The sequence below is a fragment of the Vanacampus margaritifer genome, chromosome 8 (genome assembly GCF_051991255.1).
Source record: "Vanacampus margaritifer isolate UIUO_Vmar chromosome 8, RoL_Vmar_1.0, whole genome shotgun sequence".
Taxonomy (NCBI): Eukaryota; Metazoa; Chordata; class Actinopteri; order Syngnathiformes; family Syngnathidae; genus Vanacampus; species Vanacampus margaritifer.
In genome coordinates this window covers 11,222,053-11,239,431 of record NC_135439.1, presented here as the reverse complement: position 1 = coordinate 11,239,431, position 17,379 = coordinate 11,222,053, and the positions used below count along the sequence as shown (strand labels likewise).

General features: G+C 39.6%; 4 protein-coding genes across 5 annotated transcripts in view; 2 read left to right on the top strand and 2 right to left on the bottom strand.

The window, feature by feature from the left end:
- Positions 1–694: 694 nt before the first annotated feature.
- mrpl20 (mitochondrial ribosomal protein L20) lies at positions 695–2,710 on the bottom strand. Its single transcript, XM_077573591.1, has 4 exons — positions 2,492–2,710; positions 2,261–2,371; positions 1,507–1,584; positions 695–1,249 (listed from the first exon to the last, which is right to left on the bottom strand). Exons 1-4 carry the CDS (start codon positions 2,576–2,578, stop codon positions 1,076–1,078), a joined length of 450 nt encoding a protein of 149 aa, XP_077429717.1. The 5' UTR covers positions 2,579–2,710; the 3' UTR covers positions 695–1,075.
- A 443-nt stretch (positions 2,711–3,153) lies between these two features.
- On the top strand, positions 3,154–6,049 carry sdhb (succinate dehydrogenase complex, subunit B, iron sulfur (Ip)). Its single transcript, XM_077573327.1, has 8 exons — positions 3,154–3,290; positions 3,886–4,019; positions 4,256–4,341; positions 4,451–4,587; positions 4,690–4,806; positions 4,887–4,988; positions 5,056–5,178; positions 5,653–6,049. The coding sequence occupies exons 1-8, from the start codon at positions 3,219–3,221 to the stop codon at positions 5,731–5,733; spliced, it is 852 nt and encodes a 283-aa protein (XP_077429453.1). The 5' UTR covers positions 3,154–3,218; the 3' UTR covers positions 5,734–6,049.
- Positions 6,050–7,390: 1,341 nt separating this feature from the next.
- On the top strand, positions 7,391–14,673 carry mfap2 (microfibril associated protein 2). Its single transcript, XM_077573279.1, has 9 exons — positions 7,391–7,432; positions 8,675–8,734; positions 9,691–9,738; positions 9,834–9,860; positions 10,078–10,167; positions 10,244–10,285; positions 10,362–10,449; positions 12,697–12,770; positions 12,856–14,673. The coding sequence occupies exons 2-9, from the start codon at positions 8,704–8,706 to the stop codon at positions 12,960–12,962; spliced, it is 507 nt and encodes a 168-aa protein (XP_077429405.1). The 5' UTR covers positions 7,391–7,432; positions 8,675–8,703; the 3' UTR covers positions 12,963–14,673.
- The window catches only part of crocc (ciliary rootlet coiled-coil, rootletin), a 25,296-nt gene continuing 22,174 nt past the window's right edge, over positions 14,258–17,379 (bottom strand). For both annotated transcript variants that reach the window (XM_077573278.1, XM_077573277.1), the window contains exons 36-37: positions 16,996–17,169; positions 14,258–15,553 (exon numbers count right to left, since the gene is read on the bottom strand). In XM_077573278.1, the coding sequence (XP_077429404.1) occupies positions 15,467–15,553; positions 16,996–17,169 (261 nt within the window). In that variant the 3' untranslated portion in view covers positions 14,258–15,466. The remainder of the gene's footprint in view (positions 15,554–16,995; positions 17,170–17,379) is intronic.

Sequence of the window (17,379 nt, the reverse complement as noted above, 5' to 3'; positions counted from 1 at the left end):
TATTCTTTCTTTTCATTGGTTAGTGTGATTGCATAGGTCAAACAGTGGATCCCACCCAGGCAGAAGACGGCAGGCGTAATAGGACAAACTTAATACTAGCGTCATGTCGGTTATTACATCAGGTCGGCTAGTCCTGTAAGTCAAACTCTTGACTTTGCTGGATGTCTTTGCATGCCCATTGAATGGTTGCTACACTACTCACAAATAAATATATTCGGCTTTCGGATATAACAGAATGAGGCTAAAATGCAGTAAAGTGTAATCTTTATGGGTTACTTTAATTTGACCTTGTAAATACTTAGAATCTGTGCAAGTATTCAATGTGTCAGTCATTTTGGTACAACTTATCTAACAAGGAGCTGAATGGCAAATTTTACAACAGGTATTTGATCCAACAATCAACCAATTTCAAAGGACGCTATGCCTTTCTGTGAGTCTTCCAGTCAGTCTGTATCTGTTGCAACCTGTCGATGACATTGTGACTGACATGCTGTTGTAGCCATGCAATGGTGACGTACTGTTGATCAATGGTTCTGTGTTGTCTTACTTTGATATCAAAATGTTAATCATTATCGTTTTTGTAATTTACATTTTAACTGTAGTGGGAATTTAGTAGTATGAAATAAACTTTTAATAAATCTATCAATTTGTCATTGACATCCAAACAGCCATTAAAAATACACAAAACAAAATGTACTGTATATCAAAATGTTTAATAACTAAACATTCAAAAGACAATCATACAAGAAATAAATATTTACAGAAAGGAAAAAAATATGGCAAAACATTTCAGATCAACACTATCTAGGATAATTGTTGAATTTAATGGCAGTATCATCTGTGGACACACTATTTATCATAACAAATTGTTCCCAATTAGAATTGTGATGGTGGGGAGGCTTCAAAGTAAGAATTAGAAAATACAGTCTTGTCATTTCCCAATAATACACTTGCATTATTGATAGTTTCACAAAACAAAACCTTCTAAATCTCTTACTCAGTAAAGAACTGTTTAAAAAAAAAAAATACATGTACCCGTATATGTCCACTAGTATAGAGGCCAGTAGTGCCTCCACTACTGTTGCACAACAACACGGGAGAAGACACCAGCAGGTTCTTTGCCGTCACCCAGCGCTGCACAGAAGCCTTCTTGCTGCCGGGCCCTGGCCAGTTTCGCTAGGGCGAGGAACGACCGAGGTTCTGTGATGGCCAAGTCGGTGATAACTCGTCGGTTGAGCTGAACGCTGCTCTGTAGATATAAAGACCACATCTAACATTAGTCATGAGAGCATATAAAAGAGCTGTAAATGGCAAATAGACTGCTTTTTATATAGCACTTTAACTACACCATATGGTGCCTGTATTATATATTCTGGCTTTACAACGATAGCAATGCTTTCTTTTGATTGATACACAGCCATTCATTTAGTATATTAATGATTATAGTAGAGTAGTAGTATTGTGACTTGTGAGTTTAAAAAAAATACATTATTTAAAAAGACTAACCTTTGTTAGGTTGCTCATGAGGACAGGATACTTCATGCCGTGCTCTCGGGACGCTGCAGCAATGCGGGAAATCCAAAGCTGGAATGGGAATGAAAAAAGGAGGGAACATGACACAAAACCAACCACAATCCTAAACGTGTATTTATTGTAATATAAATGTATTATAATTTTTTTTAACTACTTAAGGATTCAATCAAATTATATTGTACATTAAAGTTAATTGAGTAAATAAACAGCCCTGCTCACAATGACTACACATGATGCAGTAGAAATTACACTATAACCACAGTAATAAATGTACAAAGTGTGTCAGAACAGTTCCAAGAATGGTGTCACAGAAGATAAGATTTCAATTCCAAACGACAGGTTTTCCTCTTGGAAGTAATCCACCTGGAGCCTAATGCACTTTTCAAGCATTTTGTGCCACGCCTTAATGCACCCCTGGAAGGATTCTTCCCGGATCCCCTACAGCACATCATCACCGCCAACTTGATGTCTTCCATGTCTTCTAAACTGGTCCCCTTGTAACTCTTTGACCTTGGGAAAGGGGAGCTAGGTGGATGAGTAGGAATGTTGCTCCAGCACGGCTATTTTTCTTCTACAGCTTGCGAGGAAGTGTCAGATGCTCTGAGCATTGTGAGCAGGCACATAGTCGTGCCACAACCCAAAGATCTTTTTGTCGCTGTTCTGGTATATCATTTGGTTCACACTGAAGGGGGATAACTAGGTTGTAGTTTGAGAAACATCTCCTCACCGTTCTAATGTTGCGCTTCTTCAGCATGCGTGCTTTCGTAGAGTAGACAAACGCCCTCCTGACAGCTCGTACGGCCAGACTGTAACAACGGTTCTTTCTGCCTCTGAAATGCTTGAAAACAAACGTCAAGAATCTTATATGATGACCATCACATTTTAGAGACATCTTTTGAGTCACGGTGCGTCATTTCTCAGAGACGTGTGGTTGAGCACGTTGCTATCATAATCTTACCCGTGCATGCTTGAGAAGTTCTTGGACTTTCCAGTATCTGTCAGGTCCACGGCTCCTAATCCATCTGGACAACGTCAGGAATACCATTTCTAGATCTCCACAGAAGTCTTACACAAAATGAGGCCACCGTGTCGAGAGTGACCTTACAATGAATCCACATTAGCCGTAGTCGCTGTTGCGGAGGCAAACTGCACGCGATTGGCACAGCCACACTAGGTGCGCTTGATTTAATATCGTGACACCCCGGAAAAGACGTCAGACGCGTTAAATTACTCAAGCAAATTTTTATATAGTAATTAAAAGAAAGTGTTGCCAGGTTTGTGTTTTATTTGTTTCTTACTATGGTACCTAGTGTTTTACTGGTTTTATGTTTTGTTTTAAATCAATTGGGATTGAAATGGAAAATAAACGAATCAGTGTTGTGCTTGTTGATGTGCGAAAATCATAACTTTTGAAATGTACTAATAATGTTTGTACAATTTTTTGTTGTTTGTTTTGCTGTTTCCATTTCTGTTGTTCCCATGCAATACGTTTTTAAAATGTGTGTATTAAAAGCGTGTTGAAAAACATAACACTGAGCACTTTGTTAAAAAAAAAAACATGCTGGGGTAATATACGGGCGATGCTGGTTTGCAAAGCAAGCGCTTTCACTACCTCGTGACGGTACCGCGTTGGATTGTGGGACATCGAGGAAGTGGAGGTCAGAACTCAGAACAGAAACACCAACATGTCGGTAGCCACTGTCACGTCCTTGAGCCGCTGTGGTGTGTTGGCGTTCCGCTCCTCAGCTGGTCTAGTGGTATGTTCGTTATTATCAACGTCTTTCTAAAGTTTTCCCCCCTCCAATTTAGAAACGTTTGCCTTGCATTTGTATAACTCAGTTTGACAGCAGAGGGCTCCGCCTGTAACGATTACGTAGTTTGCTGGCTACTAGCTCTTAGCTAACTATCCTGAACCAGTTTATTTTGGCACCATTCTCGTCATTTACAGTAGTACTAGTTGTATACTACCTACCAGGTAAATGTTAAATAAATTTAAAAAAAGTCTACCATCAATCATTTCCATATTAATAATGATGTAAGTTGTAGACTATTCCGTTTACATTGTGCACTAATTATTTATCAGGTACGCCTCAAATGAAAAAATAACTTTAGATTATTTAGATAATGTTATGATTTACAAATATTATTTGAGAATGGATGATATATAATAATAATAATAACATGTTCATGCCCTGTCATACTGTTATATGCAAATTAGCACATTCCTAATATTCATCATTTGTATTTTAAAAAATTTAAGTGACTAATAACTATAGTATATTACTTAGTGTATCGCACCTCTTGTATTTTTTTGTTGTTGCTTGTACTAAATGTCGCCTTATGTCGTGGCAGACGGTGCGTTATGCGCAGACAGCAGCCGCTCCAGCAGCAGAGCCGCGGATTAAGAAGTTCCAGGTGTACAGATGGGACCCAGACACACCAGGAGACAAACCTCGCATGCAGACCTACGACATCGACCTGAACACGTACGTAGGTGACCCAGATCCGAGCCGGCGACAGCTGCAGCGCATTAAGTGCTGTCCTAAATACAGCGGAACATCCAAATTTGGTCTTGCATTTTGGAAGTCACCCAACATGTCTGCACATATTGCCTTAGTGAGCATCTAAAATATTCTCTATGAGTTATTGTTCTTTTTTCTTTTTTTTGTGTGACGCACCAAATAAGTTTCCATTATAGTGAGTTGCTATTTCCTTCCTGCAGATGTGGCCCGATGGTACTTGATGCCCTAATCAAGATAAAAAATGAAATGGACCCCACGTTGACTTTCCGCCGCTCCTGCAGAGAAGGTGTGTCCTCTGAAGGTTCAAATGTGATATCAGAACATAATCAAAGTGTCGGTTATTTCATGTTCATGGAGGGGGAAAAAATAAATTACTCACGTGCTTTCATCTCCAGGTATTTGTGGCTCGTGCGCAATGAACATCAACGGTGGAAACACGCTGGCCTGCCTCAATAAGATTGACACAAACATCAGCAAACCAAGCAAGATTTACCCCCTCCCACATATGTATGTGGTTAAAGACCTGGTGCCTGTCAGTATCTTAAGCGTTCCCTTGATAAAAACAAAAAAATCATCTAGATGTAGACTATAGAATAGAAGGCAATAATTTAAGCAACCATGCATTGCTTCACAGGACATGAGCAACTTCTACGCTCAGTACAAGTCCATCGAGCCCTACCTGAAGAAGAAGGATGAGTCCCAGGAGGGGAAGGAGCAGTACACGCAGTCTGTTGAGGACAGACAGAAACTGGCACGTCTCGGTTCTGCTTTTCACATCCGAAAGTGCCGTGACGCGGACGACTTATCTCACCACGTTTTTGTCTGGCGCAGGACGGGCTGTACGAGTGCATCCTTTGCGCCTGCTGCAGCACCAGCTGCCCCAGCTACTGGTGGAACGGAGACAAATACCTCGGACCTGCTGTGCTCATGCAGGTGTGTACCGCGGTATCTCGACGAGCATTTTAATAAGTACGAGTACAAACGGGCTGTGGTTCCGCAGGCGTATCGTTGGATGATCGACTCGCGGGACGACTTCACGGAGGAGCGTCTGTCCAAGCTGCAGGATCCGTTCTCTCTCTACCGCTGCCACACCATCATGAACTGCACCAAGACGTGCCCCAAGGTAACGCCGCTAACCATACGGCTAATGGCGGGTTTATACGGGACAAGAATATGTCCGATGCAGCCCCACTAGTCTTAAATATTCTGGTTAATTTTGTGTTAGTGGAATATGAGTTAAACAGCAAAATCCAGCCGTTTTTATCCATTTCAGGGCGGCGGCCATTTTGCCACTTGCTGTTGACTGAAGATGACATCAATGTTGCTCAGGGCTCAGGCAACGACCAATCACAGCGTACCTGTTTTCTGAAGCTGTGCTGTGATTGGTTTTTATCTGAGAGCTGAGCAACGTTGACGTAATCTTCAGTCGACAGCAAGTGGCAAAATGGCCGCCCCTGAGATGGATAAAAATGGCTAGATTTTGCTTCATAACTCATATTCCACAAATGAAATATTAATCAGAATGTCCTGATTTATATATATTATTGTCAAGAAATGTTTAAGGTTGACTTCCACTTGAACTGTGTGGTCTTTACAGGGCCTGAACCCGGGGAAAGCCATAGCGGAGATCAAGAAGATGATGGCCACCTATAAGGAGAAGAAAGCAGCTGTTGCTTGAACACCCGGGTGCCCTCTTGTAACATATATCATTAAATTATATGTAATTGATTCCAAAACGTGCTTCTTGATGTCTGATGGCCTTGTGCACTCAACTCATACATGCGCACAAGACTTGCTTGATGAATTGCACATGTACAAAATGAAAGTTTCTTCTTACATGCACCATAACAGGTGTTTCTGACATTGCATTTGGGAGACAACGCCGCTTTTGTTGTAACATTTACTTTGCAGCTGGTTCGGACAAAGAGTGCAAATGTTCTTGCTGATCTTTCAACACTCCCCTTCCTGAGAATAAATCTTCAAAATAGCATGCAGCTGCTGTTTCGTTGCTCGTCTTTTGTCCGGCAAGGGCGGTAGAAGTGACTTCCGAAAGACATTTGTTTATTCGCTGTTACTTTTTTTTCTGCCTTGTTTACGGCTCTGATATTACAGATGAAGGTAGAAAACTGACAGGAATTGTCAGTGACGTTTATGCTGAATAGAGAACTATAAAAATGCTGATTCAAGACCACTCTATTATGTGTCCACTGGTTGGCGCTGTTTTCCCAAATTGGACTTAAAAAGGGATGCATCACTCACTGAGCCACTTTCAGCAGAAAAAAAGATAATATTTTGTCCAGAATTAATGTGATAACTTAATTATTTTTTCATGTACAATTAATACATTTAAAAACACATTTTTAGGTATTTATTAATGAAAAATAATGTTAAGTTATCGCATTAATTATAGACAAAACATTATCTTCTTGAAAATGGCTCAATGAGTCAAGTATCCCTTTAATGACCAAGTGTTGACAATTTGTCTTAACTATAAATCCAAAATTCCAAACTGTCGAGACGTAATCAAGTTTAAAAAAAATAAAAAAAAGCTACTGTTTTTTTTTTCTTCCTTAAGCGCCCAAAAATATTAAACCATTCTATGGTGACACTCAATGTGCTAAACCAGTGCTTCTTAAACTGGGTTCGATCGAACCCCCAGGGTTTAGCGGAGGTCAGAACACCCCCCTGACGATGATACGGCCCGCTTGGCCCTCATTGGCTGCAGGGAATATGGCGCATTGAGTAGTCTACTTTTGACCGCTGCGATGGTACGTCGTGTGATTTCTTAATTATTGTAATCCCTTCTAACTATGTTGAGCAAAAAAATTGTCTTCCAACGAATATGTTCAATATGAATTGAATTCACATGTATAATGGAACGTAGGGTGTTCCACAGGGTTCAATTCTGGGGCCTCTGCTTTTTTCATTCTATCTGCTGTCCCTGGATTCCATTTTAAGAAAACAGTGGTTTGTTTTAAAGTGCTTTATAAATATAGAGACGAGTGAACTGCATGATTTGCAAGTCTAGCTATGTAGCGATCTTGCAAAACTAAAGACCATGGAGATGGGCATTACAAGAACACGCTTTCTAAATTCAAGGAGATGGTGAAAGGCTACTCTTCCCTGTTCATTTTGTTCACCAGTAAACCCTATGCCTATGTCATAAATTTGAAAAAAATAAAACATTCTATTTTTCAATAAAGAAGGGTTCGGTGAATCCATCCAGATGCGGGGCCTGCATGCATGCATGCTCGGGAGGCCGGACGGGGAGGAGACTTGACATGCGGGGTGGTGCAATGTGGCGCTGCAAAGTCCTCCAGCACTCACAGGGCGCATGAAGGTGGAGGACAGTCGCAGCACATTGATCCAAAGTCTTGGTAAGGGTTTGCACTTCTTTTTTTGTGCCTGCTTTTCAGTGTCTTCTCATCTGCATGCATTTGTAGTTTGTCATGAACTGAAGCTGGAAAATGAATCAATTTAGTGCACTTCAAACTGTTACATGTCGGGGACATGTGGCCCTGTGTTTTCATTGGGGGGGGGGATGCAGGGAGGAGGGACTATAGTTAAGCCCCTGCAGCAATGGCAGGGAGATTGCCAGGGGGGGAAACTGCCAGACAAGGGGGTCAATGAGGGCAAAGGGAGGGGGTGGGGGTGCAGGTTTTCATTCATTTAGCTGGAAAATAGAAAGAAAAGCTTAATTTTAAGTGAGGAGCGTTTGTGGTTTCTGTCCTGAGAATCTAGTTCATAAGTGTGTGTGTGTGTGTGTGGGGGGGGGGGGGGGGGGGTGTTATTGGGGGGGTCTCTAGTGAGAAAGGGAGGGTTAATAGTTCCCAGATGTGCTGTGAAAACATATGGCCTTTGATGCCACGGTGATGCACCATTGGGAGTTTGCCCGTATGTATTCCTACGCTGGTGCGACCAAAACATGAGATTACAATACAGCGGTAGGGGGGGCATATATGCCTAGTGCATTTTTTTTAAAGTCCCCTTGGAGTAATTTACAGTTAATCTACCAAAACTTGCAACAATCCCAAAAAGGTGAAAAATGCCCAAATGGTGTGCGGATGACGTACAGTATAGTCGGGAAGCTGTAGGAGGAGCGTTAACTTTTCCCCTCAAAGTAGAAAAACAACATCATTAGTGTTAGGAGGAGGAGACAACTTTAGATTGATTTCAATGATGTCATTCTCGTGTACACCATGTTGATGAAGTCGCCGTTTTTAGGTCCTCAACCAGGAGACCATTTGCTTACAGGAAGAAAATGAGGGGAGGGGGGCGACAGAAGGGAAATGAGGGACACAGACGGCCAGGGGGTGGGTGGGGGGGTTCGAGAGTGGGTGCCGGGGTCCGCCGTTTCTTTTCCTGGAATGCAGCTCCAGACTGTCTGCTGCAGAGGGGAAAAGTGGGAAAACAGCGATTGTTCTTAGGAAGGAGAGACTTTCCACATTCTTGCTGTCATAACCCCCCTTCATTTTTTTTTTTTGCTGGGGCCAGTAGAGGGGGGTAAAGGGGGCTGTGTAGGGGGTTGAGAGGATACAAAGGACACGCAGACAAAAAAAACAAAAAAAACGTAACACTGCTCACGTCTATCCATTTTTATCTGCTGATTTTCTCCGTAGTTAGAGTTGGACTACCTCTCAGAGCGACCATGAGAGCCTTCCTGTTGATCTGCATGCCAGGTAACAGCACCCTGTCCCTAATAAAGTGTCCCCCAAGGAAGTGCCAATTTTGAAATTAAATACGGTACAAAACAAGCACTATAAAATATCATTTTAATTGACACTCCTTTACAATATGTTCTACACAGCCCCACTAGTCTAAACATGCTAAGTTAGCAAAAAAAAATCCTTGTTTTTAGCCATTTCAGGAGGCGGCCATTTTGCCACTTGCTGTTGACTGAAAATGACATCACAGTTGCTCAGGGCTCCAATCACAACCAATCACAGCTCAGCTTCAAAAAACAGGCGAACCATGATTGGTTGTTACCTGAGCAATTGATATGCCATTTTTAGGCGACAGCAAGTGGCAAAATGGCTGCTTTACTGAGATGGATAAAAATTGATAGATTTTGGCTTTACTCACATCGTTGTTGGGGGGTTTCTTCCTGGTGCGCATCAGAATCATGTTGGTGATTAGAGCGATCGGTAGATTTAAAATTTCATAATTGTTTAATTATTATTATTATTATTATTATAGGCTACTGATAACAATAACCCCAAATTCGCCATTATTAAAAAAAAATCCAATACTTTTTTTTTTTTTAGAAACAAGATGATTTGTAAAGTAAAATGTATGTAGGAATTGACCTTCCGAGTAAATTGTTTTCATCTAATATCACTTTTGGAATTGAACTATTGAAATAAATGATCTTTTATAATGTATGTATGCAGTGCATCAACCGCTACAGTGAGCAACTGATTCAGAAATATTAACATTATATGACCTCTAATTTACACCTAATAAGCAGAAAATATAAGTTTGATGGGGATATATTATATATTTTTTTAACGCTTGGAATGGGTTATAGCAGTTTGGAATTGACCCTAATTAGAATAATCATAAAAGTTGACAAAAAATATTGCGAATACTTAACATGTCATGTTGTCACTTTTCTCTCTCTGTGAATCCTCAACAGTTGTGCTGCTTGCCCAGGGTCACTACCAGGAACCATTTCCTTTTCTTGGTGAGTTCATCAAATAATCAATATTGTTCTACGTTGGCATGGAATAGCAACAATGTACATCGATGGCTTTGATTATGTATTGTTTTCTTTTCTAGAGGACTATGGGCCTGATTATTTTCCAGGTAAAGCATATTTTAATTCATCCATTTATTATGTTTATATGTGCATCGTGAAGTGGGCATTTGGAGATCATCCCTTAACCCCAATTGTAGTAGCCCCTAGTTTCAAAAAGGTCGTTGACCCCTTTAATATGACTTTGACATTGTCACCAGATTGTTTGAGTGCAGTTCAAAAGCTACTTCATGTGGCAAAAAAAGCAATTTGTTTCCCTCTGTTCAGAGAGTCCAGATTCTGAGAATCATGATTCTGCTCCTGGAAATTTCCAGCAGCAGGTTCGAGTCGATCCTGCGATCCGTCCAGAAAAAACAGGTATGTCTGTTAAAGCTTTAAATTTCCATCTGGAGAATGAGTCTTGAGTTTTCTTTTCTTTTCATATGGATATCAGAAACTGATTTGGAGACGGAGCCCACGGAGCCCGGTCCTCTCGGTAAGACAGTCAAAGCTGTTGACTTCTGCTGGGGAGATTTTTTCTTTGTAAACATTGCACATGTTGGAACTTCCAGACTGCAGAGAGGAGCAATATCCCTGCACCAGACTCTATTCCGTGCACAAACCATGCAAGCAGTGCCTGAACAGTCTCTGCTTTTACAGGTAGGTCCGCACGTGGAAACGCTTATAAGACGATGAGCTATTTGGCCGAGCATCCCCAAACCGTGTCATTATCTATTTTCTATTTATTAGCCAGAAAGCCCATCTGAACCCAGTCAGCCAATATGGCCTCAAGGATTTCAATTTGGGTGGAAATAAATACTAATAAATACTCACAGATGTACACGCTCAGACTTATTTAATTAAAGCGTAGTCAGACTCTGCACTCTCTGTAGTCAGTAGAATGCCCTCTATTCTGTTTATTTATTTATTTTTAGCACAAGTAGTAACCAGACTATGTTTTATACAGTACAAGTGGAAAACCTAAAAAACAGGTCACTTTTACCTCAAGGCACAATTTTGTTTGACATAGTCACATCCATTTGGACCCAAATTGTAGTTAGACGTATGCTTCTTTGCACCATAAAGTGGTGCCTACCCCCCCCCCCCCCCTTGCGCCACCACAACCCCCCATCACAAAAAGGAAGAGATAAAATTGACACAACCGAAACCACATTAAAGAGAGCAATCTGTTGTAATGAAGACTTTTGGTATTTCTTTGAAACACGGTTTGGTTTTTTATTGAAAACCACAAAGCCCATTTTCCCAGCTTTTCAAAGAAGTTTGTGTACTCCAGCCGTGCTGGTTGGTGGGCTTAATGGGGCATGAAAAAAAAGCAAGAGATTTGTGTGGGAAAGAGGTGCATAGTTCAGACCAGACAAGTGAAAAACAGGATGTGGATACATGTAAAAAAAAAAATGGAATTAAGGTTAAAAATTCATAATTTACCAATTGAATTATCTTTAAAAATGACACAATCCTCTTTTAATGAGCTATTTAAAAGTCTCAAAAAAGACAGAAAAATGACACGCAGCCAATCACGGCTCAGCTTCAGAAAACAGGTTGAGCCATGATTGGTCATTACCTGAGACCTGGGGCAACCGTGATGCCATTTTGAGTCGACATCAAGTAGCAAAATGGCCGCCTCGTGAGATGGATTAAAAAAAAGGTGGATTTTGCTGCTTAACTCATTTTCCACAAACCCAATATTAAACAGAATACAGTGTTGTTAAGACTAGTGGGGGCAAGTCGGTGGCGGCAATATACTGTATCACTTTAAGGAACCGTGAACACAAATGCTGCTACAACACATAAACAATACTCACATGAATATATAGTTGGAAAAAAATGACATATTTTTGCAGTTTATTGAGTCACTACAATAGCTGTCAAAGTCTTCGTTTGTGTCTTTTTTTTTTTTTTTTTTTTTTCAGGAGAGCTCAGTATTGTTTATTCGATTTGACATCATCATTGCTCTCCTTTTTTAAAAAAAACAAACAAACAAATCAATTTAAAAAAATTTAATAAATGTTTTTTTTTAAAATATATATACATATATATATACATACACACATATATATATATATATATATATTATTTTTTTTTTGTATGTGGGTGAGTATGTGTATGTGCGTGTGTGCGTGTGTGCGTGTGTGTGTGTGTGTGTGTGCGTGCGTGCGTGCGAGCGTGTGTGTATTCATCAGTTCACCTAAAGCCCATTAAAAAAAATCCCATACTAATAATATAATATAATAATAAATTGCCAAATGCAGAAACATCAATGTAAGTTATCACGATGTAGTGGCTCTCGCTAACAGACAGAATTAAGTAACCGGAATTAGGTTAAAAAATCCTATGTACGTAGACCATGTTTCTATAAATTTTGATATTTGGTTTTTATTTGAGGCAGATATTTTTTCCATCTTCGTTTGTGTCTTAATGACTGTATTATAGTGCCCCCGGTGGCCAAATTGCATACACCAGAAGGAACTGCAATGCATTAATCATGATGCACAATCTGTTTAATCTTTCGCATTCTATTTATTTGTGTATATGTTTTTATAAAGTGCAGTATTACAAAGTGCCATTTTGGTTGTTAAAAAACAACTTTTTGTTATGGGAGATGTTGGAACGGATTGATGGCATTGCTATACATTTCAATGGGGAAAGATGACTTCAGATATGGCTGCTTTGAGTTACAAGCATGGGTATGGAACAAAATAAACTTGTATCTGAAGGCAGGATCTGTTGCGGGATTAAAAATATTTGAAACCTCTTTTCCCCCCAAAAATTAAGAATAAAAGGTTACCGAAATTCTTGATTCAGATTATAAGAACATTCATAATAAAAGGAAGAGTAAATTTACTGATGGCGTTGGAAGTTCTTCATCACTTTTCTGTTGTTTTGCAGTTTGAGGCGTGTGTACGTCATTAACAGGGAGGTGTGTGTGAGGACCGTGTGCGCACATGAAGAACTTCTCAGAGGTCAGTTCTCTACATTAAACTTAAAAAAAAATTTTTTTTTTTAATTCGACCTTTGTGTTCTGACTGAGAACTCGCCTGTCTGTAGCGGACCTGTGCCGGGACCAGTTCTCGCGCTGCGGTGTGGCGGCGGTGAGCGGCCACTGCGGGTCTGTGGGGGCAAGCTGCGGGAAGAGCTGCGGTGGGGGCTGCTGATGGAGACCCCCTTGAGGCACTACACCCATCTACAATTCTTCTCTTTCCTCACTGACGTGTCCTATAATGCAGTGTTTCCCAACCTTCATTAAGCCAAGGCACATATTTTACATTCTAACCTCATGGCACACGACTAAACAAAAATTGATACAATGGACATCCTCATATTCAAAAATTTTTTTTATACCTAGAATGGATAATAATAGAATCCTAATAATAGAATGGCATCTTGGTGACAAAGAATTTCGTTGATGTGAGTTAAGGTGCATCATTTACACACAAGTAGCCCTTTGGCACCACCTTGTGACATCTACACTAATTACAGTGGTGCCTTGAGATGCGAGTTTAAGTTGCTTCGTGACCACGCTTGTATCTCAGTATCATATTTTAATACTCCAATGGCATGTTTTCATAGCATTTATGACACTTCTTTAAACACACTTTAATAAAAGAAAAATATTGTACGAACAGTGTTTACAATTAAACAAATCCCATAATCTCACAATGTACTTCAATAATTATGCCAAAGGATGTACATTGTGAAATTAACTTACAGCTGCTGCTTTCTGTAGGCGTAAAACGCAGGATGGGAGAGGATTGAGACTAATCGCTTCATAATCTTTCCACAGCAAAAATGAGGCTGACACTTCCTGCTTTCTATTCTTCTTCTTTCAATTTAAAAAAAAATACAGACTATTGTGCCTCCTCCTAGTGCCCGAAAGTGTAATTACACCATAAACTATAGAATACAATAGAGCTATACCGAGATAAAAAATAATCCACAAAATAGCGGTACTGCGAACCAGGAACCCACAGCGGAGTGAGGTTTACTGTAGTGTGTTCCAAACTCCCAATGAACACTTAAATTAGCTTGTTAACATGTTTTTTTCATAAAATTACACTTTACAGTATCGTAATGTATAAAAACACAACTGCAAACATTGAAAATGTGAGCACAAAACACTGACTGTATCTAACTTCTTTGTTCTGTGGTGTTTATTAATGGAGCATTAGCGCCACTAACTGATCCTGGATTTTACTGCTGCCATCTAGTGGCTGGGGGCCAGAAATGCATCCGTATCTCAGTTTTTTTTTTTTTGCTTGTGCCTCAAGACCCAAAAAATTGCCAAAGTGATGGCTTGAATTTTGAAACACTCGTGAGTCAAGGTACTTGTATCACAAGGTACTACGGATCAATGAATTTAATATTTCCAGTGGCTCACCGGATGAGCCAGTGGTTGGGAATCACTGCTATACTGTCACCTCTTCTATCCCCCCCCCCCTCCTTCCCCACATGTATGAGCCTGTGTGTATGGATCAGTATACTCCAAAGAAGCTTGATGATTGTACAAATCACTGGTGCTATAAACTCATCACACTGGTGCTGTATTAGAGGTGCGACTAGCTGCGGAGACCTCTCAGTTTGTTTTGCATACTGTACCGTATTAATCGCATGCTTTGTATGTTGTTTTCTTATACTGTACTTAAAAAAAAAAACAGTCATTCAGTCAAAGCAGTCACTGACATCAGCCAAGAAGATGACCTCAGCTTTTTGAGCAGCAAGCGTGCAAAAATGCTTTGCGGAGGCTTCTCCTAAAGCGCTACTGCTGCTTTGTAAAAGTATCATGATTAAAAGATAATAAAGATGTTTGTTTTTTTTTACAACAGCTTTTCAGCATTTGACTGACTCATTTATACAGGTTTGACAAGTGTTTATTCGATCTTACGGTGTTAATCATCTAACACAGTGTTCCACAAACTTAACCCAAAATGTCTCATTTTTGTTAGCAAAATACATTTTGGGTTCATATTTGTTGTCAATTTTGTTATCAGGAAATAAAGTACAGTATGAGTTGACATTATGACAACAAAGGATGTACAGTATTTTTGATAACATTTTTTGATAAATACGAGAGAGGAACCGTATCCAGGTTCAATCTGTGAAAGTTTGGGAAATCCTTGCAGCATTTCCAGTCAGCCAATATCATTGAAATAATTACAAATTAAAAAAAAAAAAAACTTTACAGTCAGACTACAGCACATGACATTTTCTGGTTAGTACTAAAATAGTGTTAAGTTATGAAAATGTAACATTTTTGCATGAAGAGCTTATACTTCATTCAAATGATACAGGCTATAATACAGTTAGTGGCCAATTCATTAGGTACACTTGCACAGCCTAAACAAATGCTGCCTTTAAAAAAGTAAGGATTAGTATTAATTTAACAATATATTGTATTTTTGTAGCTGTGCAGACCGACACAGAGTTGTGTCTAATATTGTGTTCCCCAATGTTTTGGAATAAGGTAACAAAAATATAAGCAACATCTCTCAGTATGATGAAATGCTTAAATGATCATCTTTATAAAAACACAATTGTTCAGACAGATAATTCAATTGTGCAGATGTACCTAATATTGTGGCCGGCGAGTGCACATTTTCTTTCCCTTCGGTCACCGGTGATGACATTTTCCCTGACGTTGAAGCGGCTGTTGCTTCTTCTCTCAACTGGCCGTGGAGAGAAATGAGGACGGAAGTGAAGGCTGTCGTCGTTTCATCTCCTGTTGTAGCTGCTCCTTCAAGGTAGACACCTGCACAAAGACATGATTCAATCTATTGATTCACATTCTCCATGTAGTTTTTTATTTTACATTATCCTGGAGAAATGACATTTTGTTTTGTTTTTACTCTGGTATGAACGAAATGACATTATAATGTACATTTACTTAATTAAATGATTAGAATGTCAACGCCTGTTGCCCAATAGGGATGCAGATGATAAATACAAAATTTTAAATAAATACAGTGAAGCGTCAATAATTGCAGGGTTAGGTGAAAAGCCGCGATATAGTGACCCTATGCATTTTATGTATGCAAACTTCTTAAAAACACACTCCGTAAAGTATTTCTTAGTGCCTGTTGTCACTCCTTTGCTTGCAGTTTTCCACATGAGGCAAAGTGCACTTTGCTGTTGAAGTTCAAAATCGACATATTAAAAAAAAAAAGAAGTATATTTAAACACTAGAATGTTTAACAAAATCGTATTATCTCATCTAATGAAAAGCCGCTAGTTTAAGGCTAACATTTAATGTGAAGCACCATAGATGAGCTAAAACGAGTTTTTTTTAATATATTTGTTTTTTCTTAGATAAAATATTCTTGAAATGAATGAATGATTACATAAAAAAATGAATAATTATATATTTTTTAAAAAATGTAAGAGTCCAAATTTTTAAGTACCTAAAAATGTCCAAAAACTGACCATAAAAATGTCTGAAAAGGAAAAGCAGAAAATTATCATTAAATATCCACAAAAAATGCCAAAAATGTCAGAAAATTGATATCAACAAAGGCAGAAAAATAGCCATAAAATGTCCCAAAAAATGAAGGGGAGGCAGAAAATTACCATCATATATGCATAAAATTGCCAAAAATTTCAGCAATTTGACAGAAAGGCATAAAAGTGAAGTATAAAAAATTACAACCAAAAAATAAATAAATCCAAAAACAGATGACGACGAAGTAGAAGAAAATGTATCTCTACGTATTGGGTACTGCATATTTTTCTGTTATGGTGCAATTCTAATTAGCTCTTGGGCCGCTCTGGACAGAATTTTTTGTTATTTATCTGGCCTGAAATGGCTTTTTTGACAGGAAAATTTGCTAACCCTTGAGCTAACGGAAACTAGCATAAATGCTAAGGTAATTATAGACCTTCAAACAACTGCTACTTAATTCAAGGCAGCAACGCAAGCAAGTAAGAGCAAATAATACTCACAGGCATATATTCTCACTGCTCTGTGGGAACATGAACTATTACTGGAGCTAAATTGGGGACCTTCTGTGCCTCTTCTTCTAATTTTGCTCTCAATAATGCTGCACTGCTTCCAGTAGGTCACAGTGCTGCTTGCTTGGCATGTTGTGGCACAACTACACTGAAGGTGTGCAATTCTATGGGCCACACTGGACTTATGGAAGCATTCATATATATTTTTTTAACCATCACCAAAAACAGACCCAAACTCGTCTCTACCTGCTCCTCCAGACCTTTGACCCGGTGGCGGTGCGTGCGCTCCCTGGAGCCCAGAGTCCTCTCCAGGTCTCTGAAGCTGGCCCTCAGCCTCTCGGCCTCCTGCTGGGTCTCATCACGCTGCCGGACCAAACTCTCACACACGCTGTGGGACTGCTCCATGTCAGCCATCTGCGTCTACTCATGACACACGCACACACATTGAGAAAGAGAGCGAGAGGGGAAAAAAAAGCAGACAAAAGCTGGCGTCAATAGCGGAACGTGGGCTGACCATTAAGCATGTTAGAGGCTGTAAAACAAAAATGGGACGGATGACTTCATGCTTAATGATGGCTCTGGGGAGATTCATTGTGAAGCATGAAAGGCAGAAAAAAAGTCTGTTACAAT

Excerpts from the sequence above, each read along its gene's own strand:
- mrpl20 (XM_077573591.1), bottom strand. The coding sequence starts at position 2,578 with ATGGTATTCCTGACGTTGTCCAGATGGATTAGGAGCCGTGGACCTGAC. Across the intron at positions 1,585-2,260 it reads AGAAGCGCAACATTAGAACG|CTTTGGATTTCCCGCATTGC; the intron begins GTGAGGAGATGT and ends TTCCCATTCCAG. Across the intron at positions 1,250-1,506 it reads TCATGAGCAACCTAACAAAG|AGCAGCGTTCAGCTCAACCG; the intron begins GTTAGTCTTTTT and ends TTATATCTACAG.
- sdhb (XM_077573327.1), top strand. The coding sequence starts at position 3,219 with ATGTCGGTAGCCACTGTCACGTCCTTGAGCCGCTGTGGTGTGTTGGCG. Across the intron at positions 3,291-3,885 it reads GCTCCTCAGCTGGTCTAGTG|ACGGTGCGTTATGCGCAGAC; the intron begins GTATGTTCGTTA and ends ATGTCGTGGCAG. Across the intron at positions 4,588-4,689 it reads TGGTTAAAGACCTGGTGCCT|GACATGAGCAACTTCTACGC; the intron begins GTCAGTATCTTA and ends ATTGCTTCACAG.
- mfap2 (XM_077573279.1), top strand. The coding sequence starts at position 8,704 with ATGAGAGCCTTCCTGTTGATCTGCATGCCAG. Across the intron at positions 8,735-9,690 it reads CCTGTTGATCTGCATGCCAG|TTGTGCTGCTTGCCCAGGGT; the intron begins GTAACAGCACCC and ends AATCCTCAACAG. Across the intron at positions 12,771-12,855 it reads ACATGAAGAACTTCTCAGAG|CGGACCTGTGCCGGGACCAG; the intron begins GTCAGTTCTCTA and ends GCCTGTCTGTAG.